Below are 19,241 nucleotides of genomic sequence, written 5' to 3'. Positions count from 1 at the left end.
GGGGCCACGGGGCAGGGGCAGTCCGAAACACCGTGTATTTCTCTCCAAAAGTATGATGGCAGAGCCGACACAGGGCCGGTCAGGAACGGCCGAGCACAAGCCGTGTCCGCCGGGCGGAGCGCAGGGGCCACGCAGACGACGCGCGCGGCCGCGGGAAGCGGGTGTCCAGGCCCGGCGGCGGGGGCAGAGCCAACGGCGCCCTGCGGCGTGCAGCCCAAACGCGGGTCTCACTGGAGTCCACGGCCGGGAGCTCCCAGCCAGCAAGTTAAAGTCCCCGCGTGATTTACGCCTCAGAACAAGCAGCCCCTAGAGGGAAACGCCCCCGGTCACGAGCTCCTTTTGCAGATTCTCCAGGAGGCAGGAACGCGAGATAGAAGCGCCACCTCAGTCAATTCGGCCCCTTATTGGACTAGCGGCGGGGAGATCCGCTGCGTGACCACCTAAGGGGACTTTCTAAAACTACTTACCCGGTTCTAGAGTGGGGAAGCAAACTCTGCGAGGGTTCACTCAGATTCCACAATAAAGGGGACGGACCTGGGCGTCTTCTACGTTTGCAGGCCCCACCTCGCTCGCCCGCCTCTCCCCGCCCCCAGACGAAGGCACGACCCTCTCCCGAGCTAGGAACGAAGAGGAAGTTTGGGCCTTTCCGGCCACCATCCGCCACAATATGGCTTCCCCCACGGAAAGGCGAGAGCTAACGTTAAAGTAGAGACTTTAAAGGCTTCCTCGCATGGATCGTAGCGCCGAGTTCAAAAGATGGAAGGCGCAGTGTCAGAGCAAAGCCGACTTCAGCCGGAAAGGCAGTGTGGATGAGGATGTGGTAGATATTGTGCAGCTCCTGAATGGGCGAGAACAGTACTTCACCACGAGTTCCTGCGCTGGGCGCATCATCCTCCTAGACGGGGTGAGGCCGTTTTGTGTCTTTCCAGCGCCCGCTCTGTGGTGTACAACACCTGGAGTCCTGTGCCCACCCAAGGCAACACCCCAGTCCAGGACCCCAGTCCAGCCTGTGTTTGTCCTTCTAATGGGTGGTCTCGGCTTCTTTATGAAACGTACAGGTTGAATTAGACCAGTGCTTTTAAAACACTAATGTGTTAGTAATCATCGGGAGCTCTTTAATAGTACAGATTCTGATTTAGGTGTTCTAGGGTGGGGCTTCTAACAAGCCCCCAAGCGATGCGGAAACTGGTGGCCTGGGAATGATCTAGAGTTGCAAAGGTTAGAGAATTTGATTCTCAATCTTAGAGGGAATTTAAAGACTTTCCAACTGGGCGAGGCTACTTTTCTCTTCAATCGCCCGACCAAATCATTGTTAACTACTTGCCAGAAAATCTCCAGGGTTAAGGAGTTTATTGCCTCCTGGTGGCCCAATCCGTTATTACAGTTCTGGAAATTTTTACATTAAGCTCAGTACTATACGGTATAGTGTAGTCTGAGATAGTAGACCAGCCCTCAGGCTTTAGAGTGATACTGCTTAGATTCTAAACCAGTTGTGGGACTTACTGGCTATGTGACTTCTGGAAGGTTACCCAAACTCAGCCCCTCCCTGTTCCATGAACTGAGAACAATAGAGTATTTGCTTCATAGGGATTCAGTGTAGAAGAAATGGGATAATTTGAAATGTTTAGTTAGCATCCTGTCTGTCCCATATTAAGTGCACTAGCACCGTAAAATTAAAGTTATTTTAGCGTTAGGACTGAATTCACAGCATGAAAGACAGCACATTCATATGCTCATTCTTTAGATCCCTCGTTCACTGATAATTTGCTGGTCCCCCAGGTTAAGAGGGCCTGTATATTTTTATATCGCCTCTATTGCCTCCTGAACACTGGCACTCTAGCTGGGCTTACTCTCTTCCACCATTTCTACTTCCTTGTTTTACCCAGATTTCTGCAGTGTTTTCCTAACAGGTCACTGATTTACATTTCTACCCCAAACCAGGCTAAATACTGTTAACAGATTGGCCATCCTAAAGACAACTCTGTGCAAGTCACTCATCTATGCTAAAATCTTTTATTACACGTTTTTCAACATCAGAGATTCCAAGCCCCTACCCTAGTATACCTTCCAACCCTTCTGCTGCTCCCTTATTTTCTGCTACTTCTCTTCATGTTTCTCTATTTACTAAAACTGAACTGTCGTTTTTCAGATTTACCAGCCTTTGCCTTTTTCATGTTTATTTTTCCTGAAATGTTTTCCCCCATCTCTGTGTATTTTAGATGGGACTCCAAAAACTCCCTTCTCCCATCTGAACACAAACATACACACCCACTTATAAGTAATTATAAGTAATGACTGCCTTAGGACTTTTCAGAACCTCTTTTCATTCTATGTAGATTATTTTCACTTAGCCTTATTTCCGGAAGGAATTGCATCAGATTACAGAAAAGCAGTACAGGAAGAAAAATAGAAACTGGGAAAATGTAGGTGAAGGGAGTATAGATAAGATGAAACTACAAATGGCATTAGTTACCAAACATGCCCATGTATTCTGTAAATTTTCTAGAGGTGGCCACACATTTGACTCTAAGATTTACAGCAGCCAGCATAAGATCAGATAAATGTCACTCAATGAAAGCAAACCAGTTATTTAGGACAAGCAGAACTTTTCCCCTTTCCAAAGCCAGACAGTCAAGTCTCCTGTGTACCCATTGTAAAAATAGTTACTTTGTAGAGGTATAGTGATTTAAAAGTACTTGTGGTTTACTGCATTCTCTTTCCAGTGTCCTAAAGGGTAGGATCTGTTTATACCCAAAGAATCTAATAGATCTTTAAAAATAAATATTTTCCCAGTTAATAAACAAACAAAAAAAATCTGATGTTAAGGTATTTGTCTTCTTGAAACTTTGACCTTGCCATCCTAGCTCTGCCCTTTGGGACACATATTAAGTCTAGTCCACAGGTTACAAATGTATGCCGCTAGAGACTAGAGACCTATTATAAGGGTGTGAACAGCTGAGGTGTCAGTGAAAAGTAATGGGTCCTGTGTGGGTTGGCACAGTGCTTTCTGAACTGAACAAAAGGAGTTCAACTTGTTTTGTTTGTTTGTTTGGTTTTTAAATATTGTGCAAGCCAAATAAAACAGCTAGACTAGAGGACAACTCAGGGTTGCTAGTGTACAACCCCTTAGAATAATCCCTTTTCTCCTGACAAAATTATAACCATATTTCAGAGACTATTAAATTTTTATACCTTAATAAACAACTTATTTTCTTTCTATCTTAACTAATTTGGTTTCATTTTTGTTTTGGGTTAACTTTACCCAAAGCCTATTGAATTGTTCTCAGTATTACTTAAAATTACCACTTGGGATTATTCACCTAAAAAAGCTTACAATTATGCTGTGTGTTGTATTTATTATTTTTGTAGATATTATGGGATTAAATTCGGTTTATGTTATCTTTTTAATTTTAGAATATAAATGGTTTTGAGGTTCAAAAGCAAAACTGTTGCTGGCTACTGGTTACACACAAACCTTGTGTAAAAGATGATGTGGTAAGTTTTTATATGTAAATTTAGATATAAGCTTTTTAAATTTACCTTTATTTATTTATTTATTTATAGAGAGAATATGCAAGGGAGAGAGAGAGAGGAAGAGAGAGAGAATCTTAGGCAAGCTCCACACTCATCACAGAGCCCAACCTGAGGCTTGAATCCACAACCCGGAAATCATGACCTGAGCAGAAATCAAGAGACTGATGCTCAACTAACCAAGCCACCCAGGCACCCCTAGAAATGAACATTTAATTCATAGTCACATTACATAAAGAACATAGAACACTTGAGGTTGATTGATGTGCACAGTTATAATGACTGAAAACTAGAAAGCCTGAAGAGAATTCATTACAGTGGACTTCTTGATGTGTAGACATAAAAGTCTATACATATATATACATACACATACATACACACATATATATACATATGTATGGATTACTTATTGCTCAACAAAACACATCTTCTTGGATGTGAGTATATGAACATTGGACACATAGATCAAAAATATGATTTCAGTTCTACCATTTGTTAACTTTGTAACCTGGAACAAATTATAGGAGAAAGGAGCTGGGTGGAAGGGATTAGGGCTGTCTGTATATTACCAGCATACTGATATCAGTAAATTATACATTACTGGGAGGCGTGGGTGGCTCAGCATCTGATTGGTTAAGCATCTGACTTTGGCTCCTGGTCCATGAGTTCAAGTTCTGTACTGACAGCTCAGAGCCTGGAACCTGCTTCAGATTCTGTGTCTTCCTGTCTCTCTGCCCTCCCCCACTCATGCTCTGTCTCCCTCTGTCTCAAAAATAAATAAACATTAAAACAATAAAATAATAATAAATAAATTATATATTACTTATCTGGATTGCTGCTTGAAAATCTTCCTATCTTTGCTGGGTTATTTAGTTTCCTAAATTAAAATGTTGAGATGAGTTCAGATAAGTTTCTCTTAGGCACTTTATCTTACCTGTTTATGTGTTCAGCTGTTGTCTTCGGGTTCTCACTCAGTCTCCATCTCCTTCTTTGGGTTCTGGTTTTTGCAGCATACTTGCCCTTATTCTCTTCTGCTGCAGATGAGCTTTTGTAGGAAAGTTAGCTGCCAGCAGGCTGCGCAGAAAGGAACTTCTTGCTAATATCCAGGTATCATTCCCAGAGGAGTCTGACTCACCCTGCTTGGGTATGTTTGCCCCTTAGATCAATTATTTTTGCCAGTGGAATGAAATGCTATCCTTGAGCAGACCTACGCATTTGGCATCTGTGAAATTATGATAGCAGGAGTCATGAGTGATATAGGGTCATGACTGACAGTCCCACTGGAATCAGATGGGGTAAAGAAGGGAGCATACTGCTCAGGGATACCAAGTGGACAGAAATAACAACTGCCTTGTATAAATTCTAGTTCACACATACATGGGTCTCAAACCTCAGTCTAACAGCAAAGCATTTAAAGAGCACATTCATACCATATTCCTTAATGAAAATCTGTTATGGAATTAAATAGAATAGTAGTTTACTTTCCAAGGTATGGTTGGGAAGAATAGCATAAAAGATTTATGGGAGAATTAGAAATCAGTTCTTTTTTATTTAAAATGTTTATTTTTGAGAGAGAGAGAGAGAGAGAGAGAGAGACACGGCATGATTTGGGGAGGGGCAGAGAGAGCGGAAAACACAGAATCCAAAGCAAGCTCCAGGCTCTGAGCTGTCAGCTCAGAGCCAAATGCAGGACTCACACCCGTGAACCGTGAGATGATGGCCTGAGCCTAAGTCAACACTTAACCAACAGAGCCACCCAGGTACTCCAGAAATCAGGCCTTTTAAAAGAATAAGCAGATTGATCAGTTTTTGGAGAAAGAGGACCAAAAAAGCAGAGTAAAAGGTTATTGTAGAAAAAGGATGCTGGATGAATCTGAATGCTTCTGGGAAAAACTAAAGTTGCATACGATAAAGGGTCACCACAGAACTGGATCATATTTTGGTGTCTTATGCACACATTTTTCATTTGTTTAGATTGTAGCTCTGAAGAAAGCAAATGGTGATGCTGTTTTGAAATTTGAACCACTTATTCTTCATGTGCAGTGTCGACAGTTGCAGGATGCACAGATTCTGGTAAAATTTTATGATTGTACTTGAATCTTGTACTTGGGGTAGATTTGATTTTAAACTTTAAAAGAAGAAACAATGCACTGTTAGTTTAATTAACTAGTTTTTAAATTTAATTATTGGTTCAATAATTATATATGTTTTTGCAGTTTGTAGAGCTAACCAGTTTGTCTGATTAGCCAGATTATTGGAATTTAAACAGCTTCTTTTCTTACAGCATTCAGTGGCAATAGATTCTGGTTTCAGGAACTCTGGCATAACCGTGGGAAAGAGAGGAAAGATTATGTTGGTAAGATAATTTTTGGCAAAAAGCAACTCTTTGGGCACAAAGTGATTCAGCTTATTGAATAACCTCATTAGATTCTAGCCTTTAGTCTCTCCCTACTCAAATCTTGCCATGCCCTTGCCCAGAAAACGTCAGTACCTTACTCTTTCCTACAGAGCAGAGTCCAGACTTCTTAGATTTGCATTTGAGACCTTACTTTATACTGTCCTCCTCTATTTACTTTCAGCCTGATTCTCTGTACCCTCCTCACCATAGTCAAGGCTCATTTAGTAAGCACTATGATATAGTGGAAAGACTCAAAGGCAGAGGGTTTATAAAGTCCTCTACACAGATGTTGGTGGCACCACAGCTGTGCTGTATTAGCTTGGGCAAGCTCCTTAATCCCTCAGGGTTGAATTTTCTTAGCCACTTCAGGGGTCCAGCCAACCACTGCCCTGGGGCCAAGTGCAGTCCACAGGAGGTCAGAGCCCACTACTCCTGCTTGATAAGTTATTGTCTAAGGTTGGTTTTGTGTTACGCTGGTAAAACTGAGTAGTTATGACAGATATAGTATGGCCACAAAGTCAGAAATATTTTCTCTCTATCCTTTTGTAGAAAAAGTTTGCCAGCCCTGGACTAGATGATCTTCAAACCCCTTTCTAACCTCCCAACCTCTCTGAGTCCTTTTCTGGCCAACTAACTCCTAGTGAGTTTGCTCTGGTCTGGTTTCCTGTAGTGTTTACTATTTGTAATGGCATGTATTCTTTGTTTTTGAACTATTTCAGGTTTTCTTCCATTCGAGCTCCCTAGACTTTCCAAGTTTTTATCTTTTTTTTAATCTATTTTAACAAATTGCTCATTCCCCAAAAGAGATGATTTACAAAAGAAAACACCTATAAAAAGCATGACTAGAAAGTCAGAGTCCACAGTCCTGGTCTGTGTCCCTGTCCCCTTCCCCTATGCTGCATCTGGTAGGCCAAGCAAGAACAGAGCCGTTCTTTCACTTTTGTTTCCTTTGTTTTCCATATTTGATTACTTACAAGTTCTATCACATCTGCCTCTAATTCCTTACACCCGACAACACCTCTCCAAGCACCATGTCACTGCCCTGTGTAAGCCCTCATGGTCCCACACCTCAGTCTTGACCATGGTCTCCTGACTGGTCTTCCTGTTGTCCACCTTCTCCTTCAGTCACCCTGAGCCATTCTGATAGTAATCAGAATCCCCCTTTTTAAAAGTGGGTCTCCATATATTTCCCCTGGTATTCAAGGCCTTGCCCAGGCTGTTTTCCATCTACCTTATTTATGCTCATCTCCTGCTAGCATACTTCTGTTCCAGCCATATAGTAAACTATCTGTTGTTTCCCAATATATCATGCTCTTTCGTGTCTCCATGACTATAGATAAGTCATTCTCTGGCTTGAATGCCTCCTTCCCCATTTTTATGTCTGATAAAACTGCACTTATCCTTCCAAAGCCCAACTCAAATGCTACCTTTCCCATGAAGCCGAGGCGTCAGATTCAATTAGTTGCTCCTCCTCTGTATTTCCTTGGCATCGTGTATGTGTATATGTACACACATAGGCATGTGCACACGTACATGCCTAGGTCTCCTGTCAAAGCACATCAAATATTGTAAATGTTCAGTAAAAGTTTATTGAGAGAATTTTTATTTCTCATAATAGTTTTTGTTGCTGTTCTTAAGCTATTTCGATTGTTCAGACTTGCTTGGAACATGTTGACTGTTTCAGCAGCCGGTTTGCTAAGATTGGCAACCCTCAAGCCTGAAGAAAGCAGCCACTTTGTGAGATAGAACAGGCCTGGTTTATTCTTATACCCACACTCTGCTCAAGCAGCACCAAGAGGCTCTTCTGCATCCAGTCCATTTTGATTTTCCCTTGAAGCTACTGTTGAGATTTCATTTATTTCTTTTCTTTAAATAGGACGTTAAAGCTTTGTAAGCTTTAGTGAGAGTGAACTGTTCAAGTGATTGGATTCTTGGATAGTATCTGCTTTTCTGAAAGACAATGTGTAGGATGACTTTCTTTAGAAATAACTTTATGTGATGAGAAAATCTATTTAATCTCCTTTGATTCAATTGTGTTTAGCTAAAGTATATTAAAGCATAAACTTAAATCCTGTAATGGAACCCAACTACCTTTAAACATGACCCTGACTAGGACTTTTCTTTAGTTATCTTCAGTGTCTCTAGTACACAAATCATTGTATCTAAATTGTTTGTTCCTTGTAGGCTATCCGGAGCACTCACGGCTTAGAAGTTCCATTAAGCCATAAAGGAAAGCTGATGGTGACTGAGGAATATATCGACTTCCTGTTAAAGATAGCAAATCAAAAAATGGAGGAAAACAAGAAGAGAATTGAAAGGTATATTAATTAGATAGTTCCATGTGATTCTTATATATCTAGGTCATCTTTGAAAACATTGACACACACCGTTTTCAGTTTATGCTCCCAACTACTTTTCTATTTGTAGCCTTATCACAGATAAAAAAAAAAAAAAAAGGATCAAAGTAATAGATGAGAGTAGCCCAGACTGTAATGAGTACTAAATGGAGCATAAAGGGGGCGCTCCATGGAGGACAGCGGGACATGACTGCCAGCAGCACGCATAGAGAGAAGCATAATCACTCAGGTGAGAGAGCCCAACAGGGACGGGGACCATAACCGTTCGACTCGAAGGCAGCCAGGGAAGAGGGAGGTACACACTGCCCCCGGATGTGTTTTGCTGGAGATTACCTACAATCTCCTTTTGAGGAAAGCAACCTGGTTCATTTTAGTCTGATAAATATTTTACATATTTGGCTGGTTCTTATGGGTTAAATCTAGAATTGCCGTAATTGTCCCAGTAGGAAGGATTATGGCTATCAATTCACATCCTTATACTTTTCTTTTTCTTAAACTTTACCTCCTGGTAAGTGAAACTCTCACATTACTTTGATTTCAGCCTTTTCCTAAAAAAAGTTTTTGACATAAAGAAGTGACTGTGATGCTGCTTTTCTTATATGAAGGTAATGCCACTGATCTCCCATTAGCAAGATGTTAGTTCCGAGTTATTCAAAGACTGATGGTCAACTTCTTGTCATGCATAATTTCCTTTTTCTCTTCTCCTTGGCTACCTCACAACCCAGTTAATCCTTGCCCAAATAATTCTTAAGTCATTCTGCCCTCCCTGTCTGTACTGTCCCTTTCTTTATTCAGGATCACTGAAATAGCCTTGTTAGCTGGTCCCATAGTAGAATGCTTCTAATGTGTCTCTCTGCTAAGCAATTCTCTATCATCACCTCAGAATCCTGACTGTAGGGGCGCCTGGGTGGCTTAGTCAGTCAAGTGTCTGACTTCTGCTCAAGTCATGATCTCCTGGTTTGTGGGTTCCAGCCCCACATCGGGCTCTGCACTGACAGCTCAGAGCCTGCTTGGGATTCTCTCTCTTCCTCTGCCCCCCTCATTCTCTCTCTCTCTCTCTCTCTCTCTCTCTCTGTCTCTCTCTCTGTTTCTGTCTCTTTCTCTGTCTCTCTCAAAACAAATACATTTTTTAAAAAGTTAAAAAAAAAAAAAAGATTCCTGACTAAAATGCAAAAGAATCCTATTGTTCAACTTGCCTGGTTAGCATTCTTTAATACCTATAATTTCTCCCCCCTTTGGAGCAGCTAAGGCTACAGGTGCCAATGGTAGCAGCGTAGGATGGTGGAAAGAGGTAGAATTTGGCTCCAGAGGCAGAACTGAGTTTGAATCCAGATTCTACCACAACTCTTGGCTTAATTTTTCTTGCATCTAACTTGGGAGAAGTACTTACCTTAAAGAACAGTTTTAGTATACATTAAATAGCATATATAAAATGACTGGCCCTATTCATGTCATGTCATGGATTCTCAGGATAGAATAGCTCTTTTCCTTCTTCACTGACACATATAGGAAATAAACCTATGATTGATCACATCCCTACCACCGTTCAGGCTTTCTCAATCAGGGCTCCTCATTTCAACGACAGAATTCACAAAATTATTCAAGTGACTATTTTTATTTCTTTCAACAATAGTATATATCTTCCATTCTAGATACGTTGGCGAGAACTTTACCCATTATGTACAGTGGATGTCTTAGGGCAGCATTAGATACTAATTTTCTGGTAGAACCCAGTTTGAAAAAAATGGGTTATCTGGCTACAAGATGCTTTGAGCAAACATTCTAAATGAAGTGATAATTTCAAGTATGTATGAAGAGCACCTAGCCGCTTGAGCAGACTGCAGAGTTTGAACTACATGTAGGTACTCATTGGTACCATTCCAAAAGTTTACTACTTTTCTTAGGTCGTATTCAGTGAGACTCTCTGCTAAAACGTAGGAAGTAACAAATCAGTTTCTCTGTTTCCTTACTTGAATTTCAACAAGATTATAAATATAGCCCAAGAGCAACTAACTATACACCTGGTGAAGTTAATTGAGCCACGTTCACCAACTATAAAATCAAATTATACTTTAAATCCATTGACTCAAAAATATGTTTTGAGATTATAGTGTGCATGCTGCTATCAAAAGAACCATGCTCATCATATGAAATCAGGGAAAAATTACAGAAGGGTAAAAAGTGTCTTAAGATACTGATTAGAAGATTACATGTGAATTCAGAAAGGGGGAGCAAATTAGAGCGCTCCCTTGGGAACAGCTGCACATCCAACCAAAAGCAGAGAAAAAGTCACCCCTCTGATGTTGAAAAGTGAAAAAATAATAAACACTGGAGGCGATAAGTTGTGCAATCAGATAGAGCACTAAAATTGGTTTGTCATAGGACCAAAGTTTCACAATTCAAATAACTATAGTAGAATGTTTAAAAGTCAAATTTTAATGAGTAACATTTCAGCAGTAAATAATCTAGAAATGTGAAAATCAGTGTTAAAAAGCAAAATGTTTTTAATATAAAAACGGTCTTATTTGTGTAAAACAGGTCCAAAGCCCACTTTTTAGTGGGAAGAGTAAACTAAATTCATAGATAATGATTTTCAGGTAAAAAATACCAAGTTTGGAGATCTACTTATTACTAATTATAAGAGGAAGGCTATCTTTGAATCTGTTAGTAAGAGATCAGGACTGACTTGCGTCAGATGAAGCCACATTTAGCTATGAGTAGAATGAAATTAGCCATGTTCTTCTTTTCACCAACTGTGTAGTAATAAAATGCTAAATGTAGAGTAAAAGGGCTGAATATATTGGCATATAATACTGTTGATAAAGCAAATTGGAGAGAAAAAGTAAATGAATCTATATCGGAAGGTTGGTTGGTTTTTTAAAACTTGTTCTTTTTTATGGTAAAATATATATAACATAAAATTGACCATTTAAACTCCATTTCAATGGCATTAAGTGCATTCACATTGTAATTCAGCCACTACGATCACCACTATCCATCTTCAGAACCTTTTTATCATCCTAAACTGAAACTTTGTACCCGTTAAATAATAAATTCCCATTCCCTAGAATCCCAGCCCCTGGTAACCACTATTCTATTTTCTAATACTGTGAATTTGACTATTTTAGGTACCTTACATAGGTGGAGTCATATAGTATCTGTCTTTTTATGTCTGGCTTACTTCATTTAGAATACTGTTTTCAGAGTGTATCCATGTTATAGCAGATAACACAATTTTATTTCTTTTTAAGACTCAATAATATTCCAATGTATTTATATACCGTATTTTATTTATCCATTTATTCGTCAGTGGATATTTGGAGTTTTTCTACCTTTAAGCTATTGTGAATAATGCTGCTATGAACCTTTTTGTACATACCTTGAGTCCCAGCTTTCAGTTCTTTTGGGTGTAGACTCAGAAGTGGAATTGCTGGATCATACGGTAGTCCCAGATTTAATTTTTTGAGGAACTGCTGTGCTGTTTTCCACACGAATGGCACTGTTTTGTGTTCCCACCATCAATGCGCAAGGGTTCCTTCCATGCCAACACTTGTTGTCTTTATGTTTGTTGTTGTTGTTTTTAAATAATGTCGATCCTCACAGGTTGAGGTGATGCCTCTGTGGTTTTGATTTGCATTACCCTGATAGTTAGTGACATTAAGCATTTCTTCATACACCTGTTGGCAGGAAATTCTGTTATATCACTGCTGCTTTCCTTCCTGTCTGTGGTGCTTCCTCTTAGCTTCCTTCTGGATTTCCCTTAATCTGGTTAAGTATTATTGTTCTCTAAGATATTGCCCTTGGCCCATTGCTTCACTGCTTCCCCATATAATGGTAGGTCTTCCAAATTTCTCCCAAGCCTGAGCCTATATATACAATAAGCTTTTGAACCTATTTAACAAGAATACTCTTTCAGCTTTTCTTTATAATCCTTATCCTAGTCTCAGCCCCATAGCCCGTTTCCTTCTTTCACAGTCTTACTGTCATTTATCAGTATTATTACAGTTTACGCCTCAGTGCAAAACAGAAATGTGAACCATGTTGAATTACAATTATTTAATTGTATGTCCTTTTCTTCCACTACAATGTGGTCACATTGGAAATAGGACTGACTTTTCTTTGTCACCAACCACACACACATATACAACACACACACACTTTAAATATCTCTTATCCTAAAACCTTACATAGTGTCAAGCTCATAGTGGAAAACCGTACATGTTTATTGAATTAATAATAAACAATGAAAGAACTTAATGTATTAAATTGAGTTCCCCAAAGACAAAGACCATTTCTTATTTTCTGAATGTCTGGCAGGTGAATAGTGGTTAATAAGTATTTGCTAAATTCATTAACTGACTTTTTCCATCAACAGTGCTACTTACAAGGCTTCAGAGCCTTAGATGATTATTCGGAAGATGTGCAGGATGGCTTAGAGATGAGATGAGCAGGTGTAGGCTCTTGCTACATAGTCCCATGAGGAGTAACAGGACCCCGAATAGCAAGATCAATGGGAGTGACAGTCCAGAATGTAAACTGAACATGGTGACAGACTAGAAATGGGGGTAGAGAGAAGGAAGAGGCAAGGATCACAGAGGTCTTAGACTCCTCACTGTTGCTAATCAAATGATTTTAAAAAATAATTTTAAATGGAACTAAAGCAAGTAAATAACTCGCATGTTTCCCTATGTACATAGGTCAAAAGAAGTAAATAATATACAGTGAACACACATGCTTTATTTTTGCATAGTTCCCCTTGGATATTTCCTCCTCTCCTTTTTTTCCTTTCCCATACATAGTCTGCTTTCATCCATCCTTACTACTCAGCCCTGGCATTGGTTTTTATTCCCCAATTCATTCCATCATCTCACTTGAAGCAGAGTACTGTCAGTGTGCCCCCATCTTGCCTTGTCTTTTTTCATGGCATGCCGAATGTGTCCTGTTAGTTCTGCAGCGCCCATTAAACCCTGAGCTCCCTGAGGGCACGACCTGGTCTCTTACTTCTCTTCCCGGCACCTGGCACAGGGCTTTGTTCACATGGCTTTTTGTTTTTTAAATAAAAATGCTACAGTTTAAACAAGTTAAAAATCTAAATACCTATATATGAAAATAGCCTTCTTTGTTATTTGTGAGTAATGGAAGCCTAAAAGGTATGAAACTGTGCCTAGCTTTCATTAGTTTTATGTTCCTATATCAGAAGTCAGAGAAATATCGTCTCTTTATTGCAAGTGGTCCTGTAACTGACCTGAAAAACAAGAATTCATTTTCCCAAGGCTGGTCGGAAAACTTCTGTCATGAAGAGAACTAAGTACAAGTCGCCCTGTGGCATGGTAGTCTTGACTGCACAAGTAGAGAAACTGAAGACAATTTGATTTTCTTAGGGGGCAGGGAAGACTGTTGCCTGTGCATACATTTCCTTTTATATCCGGAGCTCTTTTTCGTTGGCTGTGAGAGCTGAGAAAATCGCACGATGAGAATTGAGCTGTAGAATGCTGTGTAAAGGGCACCCTATGAGGGGAGAGCATGTAATTGCCAAACAAATTTGACTTATTGAGAGAGATAGTTTCCCAAAGAACTTCTTAAAAATTCTCTTTAAAAAGGAAAAGGAAAAAGTACTTGAAATATTTATTCTTGGCTTTCAGCACAAAGAGTCTTTGTTCCATTTTACCAGTTGTTTTTTGGTACCCCACAGATGTAGCTTTGAATTCCTAGGTTCTTTAATGGAAGATTAAAGTAAGGCACCTGTTCCTCTTTAATTACTTTTTTTATGTGATTGACAAGATTTTTTACACAAGTTGTTAATTTTCTGTGATGATAAAAGAGCAATTTAATCTTATCTTTAATTTTCTAGGAATAAACTATAATCCATAAAAAAAAAAAACCCACCTTGGTTACCTGAGTCTAAAGTTCAGAGTTGGTGGGGAAACGGTAGAAAATGAACTTGCATATCATGGATAGCCTCCTATGATCAAATAAGGGTGATTCACACCATTTTGTGGTATAAATTTTTAGATTTATGTTTTAGATAAAATGAGTCATTTCTACAGGGTCATTTAATTAACTATTCTAAATAGGCAGTATAGAAGATGAGAAGAAAACCAGTTATTGAAGTCACCCAGGATGATGGTAAGACCTAGGGAGAAAGATCATCCCAAGTGTAGAAGTTTTCATGAATGTAAGGGACTAAACAAAATACTGGTAGGTTGGCGTAAGGAGCAGATGAAGGAGTTTAGTATGGTGGAGTGTTGGTGAGCCAGCCGAATTCTGACCTGATCTCAACACTGCATTAGGTGGGATATGACAAGAATTAGCATCTCCACTTGGGAGGAATGCAGAGCAGATGGTGTCTTTGTGGGGGGACCAGATTTCAGTGAAGTAAGAATATAAGGGGTAAATTAAATTAAAAGGCTGTTCCCATGGAACAGGGTCTAAAAAATTATACATCAGTTATTATTTTTCAAGGCATTTTGCTATCCCTCCTACTATACTCTTTTTCCTTGTACTATACCTCTGTCTTTGAGATTGATTTATTATTGAAGAAATATCTATTGAGCACCTATGATTAGCCAATCATGGCGCTGGGTATCAAGGTATACAGTGATAAGTACATAATACTTGAAATACAGGCAGGATATGTGGTATTCGTGTTAGGTATATATTACAGTTGAGTAGAATGTTTGGAAACGGGTGTATATATCTTGGGCTTTTTAGGGCAGTTTTAGAGCCTTTGCACATAGAACTTAACCTGTTCATTGAATTAAAGAAAGAAGCAAACTGGTCCCAATAGCGATCTATTTTATAGGTGTCAAAGCCGCCTGTCACAGTTTGCCATTATAGTAGAACATAATGCATGAGATCCCCACAACGGCAAGGCAGGTCTCCACTCGCTGACTACTCTAACTGGGGATCTAGGATAACACATCTATATTCGCCTTTTTGCTCAGTGGTTATTTATTCACTTATTTGGCATATTTTTCTCTAAATGTGTCAGCATCGTACTACATTCTAAGAATATTAACAGAAAACAAGATAGATGGGGTCCTTGGTCTCATAGAGTTTATATTTTATAAAAATAGTCATATTGAGAATTTCCTTTGTGCCAGGCACTGTTCTAGGTACTTACGTATATCACCTGTAACCTCCTGGAAGCTTTGTACAGGATAGTATCCACTTGGATAAATGAGGAAATCGAAACTCAGTAAAGGTGGAATTAGCCTACCGTAGCTTTCCCAGTGGAATGCATGTGAAGCGCATGCAGTAGCCACCTCACTGCCTTTCCACATACGCTGAAGGCTACGGTGTGAGGCGGAGGAGTGTATCAGGTGCTAGCACAGAAGAAGAAAAGGCGTGAAGAATAATCTTCAGGGAGCTAACAGTTTATTGTACCACAAAATAAACAGTAACACTAAAGTAGAAAAATGAGGAAAGGAAAAGAATAATTTATATTTAAAAAGTTAAGATAGCTAATAAACAGGTGAAAAACAATTTCACTTGCAAACAAAAAAATGAAAAAATAATGAGACACCATTGTCACCTATCAAAGTAAAGTGTGTTTTTTGATGGTAATATTCAATATTTGAGAAAGTTGTCTTTCAACTACTGCTGTTAGAAGCATATTTTTTTGAACATCCTTTTTGGAAAACAAGTAGTATTTATGAAGAGCTTTACAATGTTTATACCCTTTAACCAGGTAATTATATTTCTAGGGGTTTGCCTTAAATAAACAGCTAGAAACTCAGATCACATTATTTTTAAAAATGTTTGTCACACTGTTTGTATTAGGGAAAGTTTAAAAATGAATTAAGGCCAATCTAGATGACATAATGTTATACTACCACTAAAAAGTGTTATTTTGTAGTTTATTTGATGATACAGAAATTTTTTTCAGGGGCGCCTGGGTGGCTCAGTCAGTTGAGCATCTGGCTTCGGCTCAGGTCATGATCTCACAGTTCATAGGTTCGAGCCCCACATCAGGCTCTGTGCTGACAGCTCAGAACCTGGAGCCTGCTTCAGATTCTGTGTCTCCCTCTCTCTCTGATCCTCCCCTGCTCCAGCTGTCTCTCTCTGTGTCTCAAAAATAAATTAAAAAAACATTAAAAAATTAAAAAAAAAACCTTTATAAAAATTCAGTAAAAGACAGCAGATATAAGGATACATGCATAAATACATTAATTCAGAATACATTAATAAACTGGAAAGAAATAAAATATTGAGAGGTTATATCTAGGTAGTTATATAGAGGTAATCTGTATTTGTAACCTCATATATTTGCCAAACTTTCTAAAGTGAGATTTTATTACTTTGTGATTTTTTAATAAAGAAAAATAATACCTCTTCTGTTTTTACCTTCTTTGTTTGACTCCTACATGTGGAATCAAAATTGAGGTAGAATACAGGTTGTCAGGAGGTGATTCCAGCCAATTTTCAGGAATGTTCTTAAAGAACTGAAAACACATTTCCTAATGAAATGATCATATAAAAAAGCAAGAAGCATATTTTCCTGACTCATCTTATATTTTCAGGTTAATACAAAACATCAAATCTATATAATTTATAAGTTCTAGATGTATTTCATTCATGCTGTTTTAGAACACAGGTATAACAATTGCATTTATTTCTTTATAGGTTTTACAACTGCCTACAACATGCTTTGGAAAAAGAAACTATTACTAACTCACATCCCAAAGGGAAAATCAAAGACAAAAATTATTCATCATGTACTCATAAGAAAAAAAGAAACCCAGAAGCATATGGCAAATGTATCACTGAAGAAAATGATAAAGAACTTGAAAATGACGATGATCCAGGAATCAGTGTTTCTTTCTTCCCTGAAGATTACTAAGATTTCGTCTTGGTAGTATAATGTTTCTAATAGATATTCCAAAGCTGCTCTTTATAAGAGTATTTTAGTTTCTTGGGTGTATGAGCCACTCAGAAAAGCAAGATTTATTCTTTCTCTATATTTTAGAGAAATCCCTAACTTTTAAAAATAGGTACGTATAATATTTGCTTATTAAATACCATCTGTTTTAGTAACATAGAGATTTCATTGCCAAAATTAAATTGACTGGAGCACCCGGGTGGCTCAGGCAGAGGCGCAGAGGACTCTCGATTGCAGGGTCATGGGTGCGAGCCCTACAGTGGGCATAGAGATTACTTAAAAATAAAATCTTCAAAAAAATCAAGTAAAATTGACTTTTTAATGCCTCTCTTTTTTTTTAAGTTTTAATTTCTACTTCTGCAAAACAAAACCATAATACTCTTCAATTGAAGAACCTTAACATTAGAAATAATTGAGTAAAAGTAATCTCCACATTTTACTTCTTTTTAACTTTGAAATCTCCAGCTTTTAAAAGGGGATAAGTTTGCTTCTTGTTGCCATGGAGTCCAGTAAGAAGTTCTTCCCTTCCTTTTGACCTTGTGGAGAAAACAACTACTAGGATTTTTGTGCAGAACAAAATCCCTGAGCCCTGTTTCTCATTACTTCTCACAAACCAGAGCTGGTCATGGGCACGGTCTCTGTGGCATAGGTGGGCCTAGTTTTCCACTAAACCTGATCAGAAATGATAACTTAAGAAATAGGAATCTTTGTAGGATCTTTACATACTATTTTGGAGAATTTCAAGGAATTGGAAGCCTTAGGTTGGAGTTCTGACTGCTGCACAGACCTTGGAGGGTTTTGAACAAATCCCTGAATTCCCAAGGCCTTCCGCTTCCTCTTCCGCATAAGAGCAGTTCTGACACCTGCTGACACCACAGGAGTGCCGACAGCATCGTGTTAAATAAAACTGAGAACGTTATTAATAGACTTCTGCATCTATGTGATCATTTACTTTTCACTTATTTTCATTATAAAATGAAGATGCTTCATACTGTATTTTAGAAACTATCAAAGTGTAAATTTTATATTTAAGGAGAAATTACCAGTTAGTCATAGGACTAAGAATAAAATTATCAGAATGTCAAGAAAAAATTATACAAGGTAGTAAATGTGACTTTGGCATTTCTTAATATTATAATAATTTGTCTAAGTTTTCATGTACATTATGTCTAGATTTGCATCCCAGATGCTTCCCTTCTGACATCTCATTTTGTACTCTCATTTTTAAAATAGATAGACTTCATAAACATCTATTATCCTCTAAATAAATGCATCAGGGATAATCGCCAAGGAGCTTTAAAGTTCTTGAGAGACTTTTCTTTGGTCTTCATAATAAGGTACCCATAGTTGCTATCCTAATTTCTTTTAGCATCCCCACAACATTTGGGAAGTCTTCCAACACGGTCTTCTCTTGCAGTGTTCCAGAAAGAAGCTCCTTGGAGTCCTCGGTCTCACCATCCTGCAGCATTTGCTAATCACTCTTGCATCCATAGACATCCCAAACACTTCCTTCTAAATAATTTCCCTTATGATGGTGAATCCTTCTCAGTTCTTTTTTTTCTAGAACCCTTCACAGTTTTCAACATTCACTGCACCTTAGTGCACTGCACCTCAGAACTTTGGAAAACTAGAGAAAGGATCTGAGCCTCTCCAGGGAAGGATAGTAACCATGTGTTTTTTTTTAAGCTACCAAATTGTTCTCTAAATGTAAACCAAAGGGCAATAATGTGTAGGCATTCCCATATTTCTGTCTTTAGCTTTCTTGCATTTCTCTCTTCACCCCAGCCATCTCATCCATTCCAGCAGCTCTGACCTCAGACAATGACTCCTAACTCCCGCCCTGACCTGTCTGCTAAACCCCAGCTAATTGCTGGGCTTCTCCCAAACAGCTGTTACTTTCTAAGTTTTCTCTCCTTACACGGTTTCCTGATTGTTTGGCTAGAGAGCAGTCTTTTACTGGGATTTTTATTTTCTTTTTGGCCTGAGCCCACTGGCATTTCTGGACTCTGGCTTTTCCAGTTCCCAGTCCAGCATATGTGGGGTAAGAAGAAAACCCAAAGAACTTACCACTGTG

General features: G+C 38.8%; 2 protein-coding genes across 5 annotated transcripts in view; one reads left to right on the top strand and one right to left on the bottom strand.

Annotated features, from left to right (window-relative positions):
• CRYZ (crystallin zeta) overlaps positions 1-569 on the bottom strand; it is a 33,864-nt gene extending 33,295 nt beyond the window's left edge. For both annotated transcript variants that reach the window (XM_029947635.1, XM_029947634.1), the window contains exon 1: positions 468-569. The gene's annotated coding sequence lies outside the window, so the exon portion shown is untranslated. The remainder of the gene's footprint in view (positions 1-467) is intronic.
• Positions 570-656: 87 nt separating this feature from the next.
• TYW3 (tRNA-yW synthesizing protein 3 homolog) lies at positions 657-18,094 on the top strand. Of its 3 annotated transcripts, XM_029949723.1 has the most exons (6): positions 657-904; positions 3,415-3,495; positions 5,506-5,604; positions 5,816-5,887; positions 8,114-8,247; positions 16,912-18,094. In XM_029949723.1, exons 1-6 carry the CDS (start codon positions 731-733, stop codon positions 17,126-17,128), a joined length of 777 nt encoding a protein of 258 aa, XP_029805583.1. In that variant the 5' UTR covers positions 657-730; the 3' UTR covers positions 17,129-18,094. The 3 variants fall into 3 exon arrangements, with proteins under 3 accessions (XP_029805583.1, XP_029805585.1, XP_029805584.1); XM_029949725.1 differs by lacking the exon at positions 3,415-3,495; XM_029949724.1 differs by lacking the exon at positions 5,816-5,887.
• The last annotated feature ends 1,147 nt before the right edge of the window (positions 18,095-19,241 follow it).

Source organism: Suricata suricatta, chromosome 8, assembly GCF_006229205.1.
Source record: "Suricata suricatta isolate VVHF042 chromosome 8, meerkat_22Aug2017_6uvM2_HiC, whole genome shotgun sequence".
Taxonomy (NCBI): Eukaryota; Metazoa; Chordata; class Mammalia; order Carnivora; family Herpestidae; genus Suricata; species Suricata suricatta.
This window is presented reverse-complemented; position numbering and strand designations above follow the sequence as displayed.